Source organism: Silene latifolia, unplaced genomic scaffold (assembly GCF_048544455.1).
Source record: "Silene latifolia isolate original U9 population unplaced genomic scaffold, ASM4854445v1 scaffold_134, whole genome shotgun sequence".
Taxonomy (NCBI): domain Eukaryota; kingdom Viridiplantae; phylum Streptophyta; class Magnoliopsida; order Caryophyllales; family Caryophyllaceae; genus Silene; species Silene latifolia.
Window position 1 is genome coordinate 559,038 of NW_027413133.1, and position 7,013 is coordinate 566,050.

At 36.0% G+C, this 7,013-nt stretch overlaps 1 protein-coding gene and 1 non-coding gene across 3 annotated transcripts; both read left to right on the forward strand.

Moving 5' to 3' along the window:
• Window positions 1-998: 998 nt before the first annotated feature.
• TRNAE-UUC (transfer RNA glutamic acid (anticodon UUC)) lies at window positions 999-1,070 on the forward strand. Its single transcript has one exon. It is a non-coding gene; the product is annotated as a tRNA-Glu (tRNA).
• A 1,025-nt stretch (window positions 1,071-2,095) lies between these two features.
• Window positions 2,096-6,291, forward strand: LOC141637705 (sugar transporter ERD6-like 5). 2 transcript variants are annotated; one of them, XM_074447152.1, is made up of 19 exons: window positions 2,096-2,183; window positions 2,277-2,451; window positions 2,559-2,621; window positions 2,885-2,974; window positions 3,082-3,141; window positions 3,592-3,657; window positions 3,740-3,805; window positions 3,898-3,973; window positions 4,080-4,144; window positions 4,292-4,384; window positions 4,472-4,552; window positions 4,651-4,735; window positions 4,817-4,860; window positions 4,940-5,002; window positions 5,114-5,173; window positions 5,280-5,333; window positions 5,557-5,616; window positions 5,709-5,823; window positions 5,944-6,291. In XM_074447152.1, exons 2-19 carry the CDS (start codon window positions 2,290-2,292, stop codon window positions 6,066-6,068), a joined length of 1,428 nt encoding a protein of 475 aa, XP_074303253.1. In that variant the 5' UTR covers window positions 2,096-2,183; window positions 2,277-2,289; the 3' UTR covers window positions 6,069-6,291. The 2 variants fall into 2 exon arrangements, with proteins under 2 accessions (XP_074303253.1, XP_074303254.1); XM_074447153.1 differs by lacking the exon at window positions 2,096-2,183 and having other exon boundaries at window positions 2,204-2,451.
• Window positions 6,292-7,013: the final 722 nt, after the last annotated feature.

Below are 7,013 nucleotides of genomic sequence, written 5' to 3' on the forward strand. Positions count from 1 at the left end.
TATTTTTGCTTAACTTTTCTGAACTCATTTTTGCTGAACTTGATTTAACTTATTTTTGTTGAACTTAACTTATTTTTGTTTAACTTTTCTGAACTTAATTTGTAGAAGCTTAACTTTTGTGAACATAACTTAATAGTAATAGTAATTCTGGGATATTTTTTATGTTTTTAATTTTGGGACAATTTGTGAGGAGAAAGAGTAAAGTGAGAGATGGGTGAAACTTTATAGTATTCAAGGAGAGAGTAGGCAATTTCGTGTTTTTTTATTTTTTTTATAAAGTATAGTGTTTAGAGCAAATAATTAATGTTTTGTTTTTTGCTTCGATTTTAATAAAAGTCGTATGAGAATTATCCTATGTAACGAACAGTCTTCTCCCGTCTATTTTTGCAAAATGTGACCACTTTTTGGTTAATAGTGACTAATTTGGGTAAATAGTAATTATCTTATGTGATTGGTCACTATTTAAAAAAAAAAAAGGTCGCACATGAGACCGTCGTACAAGAGAATTTGTGAAAATCCTAACTTTTTTAAAACTCGTCAATACTAGAAAACGGGTATTGACTTTTATAGTTAACTTAAGTTATATTTTCTGAACTTAATTTTACTGAACTTTTCTGAACTTATTTTTGCTGAACTTAACTTATTTTTGCTTAACTTTTCTTAACTTATTTTTGCTGAACTTAACTTAACTTTTTTTTTTTTCTGCTAAACTTCACTTATTTTGCTTAACTTTTCTAAACATAACTTTTTTTTTTTGTTTTTGCTAAACTTAACTTATTTTTTTTCTTAACTTTTTTAAACTTAATTTATTTTTGCTGAACTGATTAAAAAATCCAAACCCAAAAAATATCGACTCAGAGATTCGGTCACTCAGAGTTTGCCGTAAATTCGAGATAATTTGGATGTATGTTGATGTCACAAGCGGACAAGCCTTATCCTATGCATGAGCTTTTTGTTTAATATTTAGATAACAAAAGCCGTAGAGATTGATCAGTCATTCCGTTGTCGTCCAGTGGTCAGGATGTCTGGCTTTCACCCAGGAGACCCGGGTTCAATTCCCGGCAACGGAATTTTACATTTTTTGTCAACTTGGTACAGCTGCACTCCTTTAATCCTATTACGGTTCACTTGCTCTCTAAACCCTATAGACCCCAAAACAATTAATCAATTCTTGACATCCGCTGATTTTTCTGGCAATTATTGTTTGGTGAAAATTTTAAACTATGCTTGCTTCATTCTAAAATCTGGAATTTCGAATTAACTTTCACCAGTTAATTGACTGAAATTCACACCAAAATGCTCAAGTTACTGACACCATATTAGCTCGACGAAATGTGATCTATTCATCTTCGTTCATAACATATATTACGGTTATTTAGACTCTTAACGTTCCGCATATATTATCATGTAAGACTTGTTGTACGGTTAACGACCTTGTAATACTAGTAGACGTTTTAATTACAATCATTAAACAAGGCCTGAAAGGTATTTTTAGGCCGTCCTACATAGACTTGGCAAAATGAACCGGACCCGTTTGACCCGATCCGAAAAAGCTAATCCGAGACCCGAAATCGACCCAAACTGCCGAACCCGAATGACATCCGAAACACGAATTAACCCGACCCGACTCGAAAATGACCCGAGCTTTCATGGACCCTTAACAGATCAGACCCGAAATGACCCGACCCGAAACCCCTCAACCCGAAAATGACCTGACAAAATATAGCTTTAATTGACCCCATAAGTGATAAGACTTGAAATGTCTTTTTCTCTTTTAATCATTAACCCGAAAATGACCCGATCCGAAGTAACCCGACCCAAAACAGGCCCGACCAACAAACCCAAAATAACCCATAAACGCGAAATGACCCAACCCGAACTAACCCGAAAATCTGAGAAACCCAATATAATCCGACCCGAACCCGACCCGTTGACCCGTTTTGCCATGTTTAGTCACTCCTACACTATACAACAGTTTGACGGGACAATAATTGATTTACATAAAGGAAATGATTGTCAACGGTAATGAACAAGCACGTTATCTATGAGCGCCATTTTTAATGTTCATTTGATCCAATGCAATTGTTTAATACTACCAATACAGTAGGCTAATTATTATAATGTTGCTCCTTGCACGATGTCCACAAAGAGAAGTTTCAGTCGACAGTCGCATTAATTACTCAGTCAGTCCCACTGTTATTTTGATTTGTTTAGAATACGTGTTTTGTTGATTTCCTGTAACACTCGTATACTGTCCCATAACATTATTTATGAAGGAGAGAGAAAATAATGGAGGAGCAATTGGAAATGGAGGAAGATATTTTGTCTAAACAGGAGTTGCTGCTGAAAAATGGTGATGCTCATGGTGTCAATGCTGATGCCAAGATTACTAGTCTTCTTATCACTAGTATCTTCATTTCCATCCTTTCGCCTTTCGTCGCCGGCTGTAGTGTAAGTCTTTTTTTTCTTTTTTGTTATGTTATTCGACGCCCAACAATAGTGTAGGATACTTGAACAATATACTTAACCGATGCATGTATGTCTTTATGTTGTTATAGGTGGCTTATTCTTCTCCTGTTCAGTCACAAATCATCTCTGACTTGAGCCTCTCTACAGCAGATGTAAGTTCTAAGTATCTACTCCCTTTTGTCTTCATTTGTGTATAATAGAAATATTTATAATAGTTGAGCCTCAATCATTACCTTAAGGTTTTGGTTGAGATGATTCATCTATCATAATAGGAATATTTTAATCAAAGTTAACAAATAATTGGGATAGACGGAGTACTTTCTAACAGCGGGGCACTATTAACAGCTAGAGTTACAATAAAAATTTATCTAGTCCACAGATCATTTACTGACTGAGTGGATGCTTATCCTTGCAGTATTCGCTATTCGGATCAGCATTGTCCATAGGGGGGTTATTTGGCTCAATTCTGTGTGGCAGAATAACAGACTATTTGGGTCGCAGGGCTGTAAGCTTTTTCATTGTAGCATGACTTATGAGTACCCAAATTAAGATCCAGCTTAATGCATAATACTTCTGATAACTATGCTCACATATTTGCTTCATCTGCTGCAGACTATCGGCCTGATAGATGTACTCGGCCTTGTTGGTTGGCTTTCTATAGCATATTCCCAGGTTTTAAATCTTTTATGTGCTTCAACAGTTCTTTTCTATTCCCCAATCACATGAATGTTCTTATGATTGCCATCTGTTTAGATGCTTACTGCGAATAGTCATTAAACAAATACTCGTATGCGAATGTCACATATGTGTATGTCAAGGAGAAAAGTGATATCAAAGAGTTGTAGTTCAATAGATATCTCCTCTATTCTCATGGACTATTTGCATTATGGATCACCCGCTAACTATTAAGAAATCTCCTCATTCTACGGCCAAAATCAGATTCTGCTCCATGACCTTTCATATGGATGGTGTTATTCTTTCTTTTTTAACCTGTAGTCTGACGAGTACGAGTTCCTAACTGTTAGGAGGACCCCAATAAGGTTTATTCTTTCTGAATTTATCAGGGTTATTTGTTGTGTGTGATTTTATTTTCTTACTATCCAATCTGACTTGATCTTGAAGGGCGCTTGGTCTCTTGATATTGGACGAGTATTGCTGGGTTTTGCAAATTCCCTTAGTGGCTACGCGGTATTTCTTTTTACTTGTTAGTTTTCTCAAGTGATACATTGACAGTACTATGTAGAAGTCACAGGAAGTTGTTGAAACACAGGTTCCTGTATATATAGCTGAGATATCACCCAAGAATATTCGAGGCGGTTTAATGTATCTGGGTCAGGTATGTACCGTTAGAGAGACAACTCAGGGGTTGGTCAGCCACAATTTTTAACCTTAGTTGGGTGCCTTATGCTCTCTTGATTTGTTTTTCAGGTGATGTACTTCTGTGGAATAACAACAGTTCTTCTTGTTGGGGTTGTAATGAGATGGCGCCTCTTAGCTTTGATCGGTAACCAATATTTATCCGTATACTTTTGTCTTGTACTCTGTGCCCGTGTCAGTTATATAAGAGGGTGCTGCCTTACCAGAATATTATGACTTTTAAACTTGTTCAGGCGTTCTCCCATGTATGGTACAGTTTTTAGGCATATTCTTCATTCCTGAGTCTCCTAGATGGTTGGTAAGTTGGAATCAATGGCACCGCTAGAATAGTAACTTTTGCGGTCTTAATTTTCTTTTATCTACCCAGATAAGGCAAGAGATGATAGTATAGACGTAAATACAGCAAGTTACCAAATTTCTCAGATGGCGAGGGGTAATAATGCAGGTGAATTATGGTCGTGGTGAAGATTATGTAAATTCTTTGCAACGATTAAGAGGAAAGACTGTGGATATATCTCGAGAAGCAGCTGACATAAGAGTAACTAAGTGATTTTTCATCTAAACAATTCTCACTTTTTCAAGATATATTTTCTGTTCTTAGGACTTTTCAATTCTGTCTTTTCAGGACAATTTTGAACATGTTGGAAATATTGAAGGTTCCAGCTTGACCGATATGTTCCATCCGAAATATGCATATGCGCTTACTGTAATCCTAATAAACGCTTTTTGAAGTCCTTACAAAGTACTCCGTAGCTGTCATCATGATTTACTTGAATCCTGGAGTCTTATGTTTTGACATTGCAGGTTGGCCTTGGCCTCACAGCATTAGCTTCATTTGGAGGAGCAACTGGTATTTTATACTATGCAACTGCAATCTTTGAATCAGCTGGTAAGTTCCGAGTTCATAACAAACCCTTATATGGAAGGCATGGCATTTTATAGTGTATTTAAATACCTGAATTTGTGTCAGGGTTTTCTGGTACTATAGGGACCATAGCAATGGCGCTTTTTCAGGTTCGACACCCAAACAAAAGATTAATTACTTCTGTTCTTATATTTCCTACGAAAGAAGTTTTAATATTTAACCCTGCAGCTTCCACCTAGTGTTCTTGGTGTATTTTTGATGGATAAGTTTGGAAGACTGCCACTTTTGATGGTATGACTAATATACGCACGCATTGAATTTTATATTTATTTCACAATAATTTACAATTCTTCAGTAGAAGTTTTGGTTAATATTTATTTACAAAGATGATCTCATTTCCAGTTTTCCGCGGGTGGGATGAGTATGGCTTGCCTTTCACTTGCACTCTCTTTTCTTCTGAAGGTATGTTTTGCTCATATATTATATGCACAGCTTGAAGCTCTAGTTTACTACTGGTCTCTTTGAAGTTGTTCAAAAATATTAACATGTAATGTACATTGATGACCAGGAACATGGGTGGCTCACCGATTACAGTCCCTATTTGGCTTTGATTGGCGTATCGGTAAAACAGTGGCAATACAGCATTTTATTTACACTGTCATTTTTTTTCTCTGTTGTCATTTGTAACATTTTCGACATTACAAATTACACAGTCTTAAAATTTACCCAAGGTAGCATCTATGGCTGCCAACATTTGCATCGTATTTTTCTTAACAAAATCATAGAAGGAATTTAGATACACGTACGACGACTGTATAATTTATGTGGTGTGCTTGATATTACAGATATTTTCTGCAACATACCCAATTGGCATGGGAGGGGTGCCGGCCATTATAACATCAGAGGTATATGTGCTATTTTGTACTGGTTCATTCTAACATGTACCTTCTGTATTCATATTGTACCTTGAGCTGAGAAGACAATGTTGTGTTTATAGATATATCCAATGAACATCAAGGGTGCAGCAGGAAGCTTCATAAGTGTGATAGGCTACTTTTGTGATTTGATTGTTTCATACTCTTTTAACTTTATGATAGGCTTTAGCTCTCCAGGTAACACTTCTTTTCACCCTTCGCCACTTATTCACACACCGTCTCTCCAAAGTTTTTCTATATTTTTTCTATTGTTTTATTGTTTTGTGTATTGATAACTGTACATACTCGTCTTTGCAGGCACTTTTTTCCTATTGACAAGCATCAACGTTTTTACCCTGTTTTTCGTCGGAAAGTTTGTCCCAGAAACAAAGGGGCGAACTCTGGAGGAAATACAAGTATTGCTTACCCAAACTGTGTATTAGGACTACTCGTAGACATAATCGACTATTTATTTACGTTTCATTAAAACACTCTCATTCAGCATAGGCTTTGTCTTTCATAGCGACATACTCCGTAATATTTTTCCTTTTATTATCGTTTCCGGTCAACTGGATAGATAAAACCAAAGACGGCATTCAAGTGATATTTTGGGATAGTTATACAGTTGCAATCCCAAAGCAGGAGCTGCTGCAGCATGTATTGGGTCAACTCTTAACTTGTAGGTATTGTATATGGTGTACGACAACCATTGTACGTATTTCCTGCTTCGCATTATTTAGGCAATAGGTCTTGGTATAGACGGGTGGGGCGAAGAGACGGGTAAAGACCTCTAATAAAATGGGTAGGGGGGACAAGGTGTGACACCCCCATGTGCTTCCCACTTTATGGCAAATGGGTATTTTGTGAGAGAAAATGGTATCCGTCTATAAGTATAGACGGATAGTGTTCGTTTATAATGAGAATTTGTGTTATTTAGGTGCAACGCAAACAATTCCTCACAATTAAATTACCATTGAACTAGTATTGGTTCCCGGCTTCGCTCGGGCGACCTCTACTTTCCATTAAATTTTTTTTTCATTAAATAAAATTACTTAAAAGTTGCATAACGTATAAATTTATCATTAAATATATTTTTCTATGACATATCCTAAAACTACGATGAAATAAATTTAGAAACAAATTTACTACTTCTACTATTAATATTTTACTCTTATTAATGAAACAATAGTAATAATATTTCACCACTTGCTTGTAATCATTGTTACTTTCACTACTCCCGCCGTAATTATTGTTACTGTCACTACTGCCGCATTAATATTGATAATTTTACTACTCCCGCCGTAATTATCGTTACTTTCACTATTGCCGCATTAATATTGATTATTTTACTACTCTCGTTGTTGTTTCTACCACTTTCACTAATCTCG

Bases quoted from the DNA above. Each gene is read 5' to 3' on its own strand.
- LOC141637705 (XM_074447152.1), top strand. From the start codon at position 2,290: ATGGAGGAGCAATTGGAAATGGAGGAAGATATTTTGTCTAAACAGGAG. The intron at 2,975-3,081 runs GTAAGCTTTTTC...CATCTGCTGCAG, and splicing joins ACTATTTGGGTCGCAGGGCT to ACTATCGGCCTGATAGATGT. The intron at 3,142-3,591 runs GTTTTAAATCTT...TTGATCTTGAAG, and splicing joins TTTCTATAGCATATTCCCAG to GGCGCTTGGTCTCTTGATAT.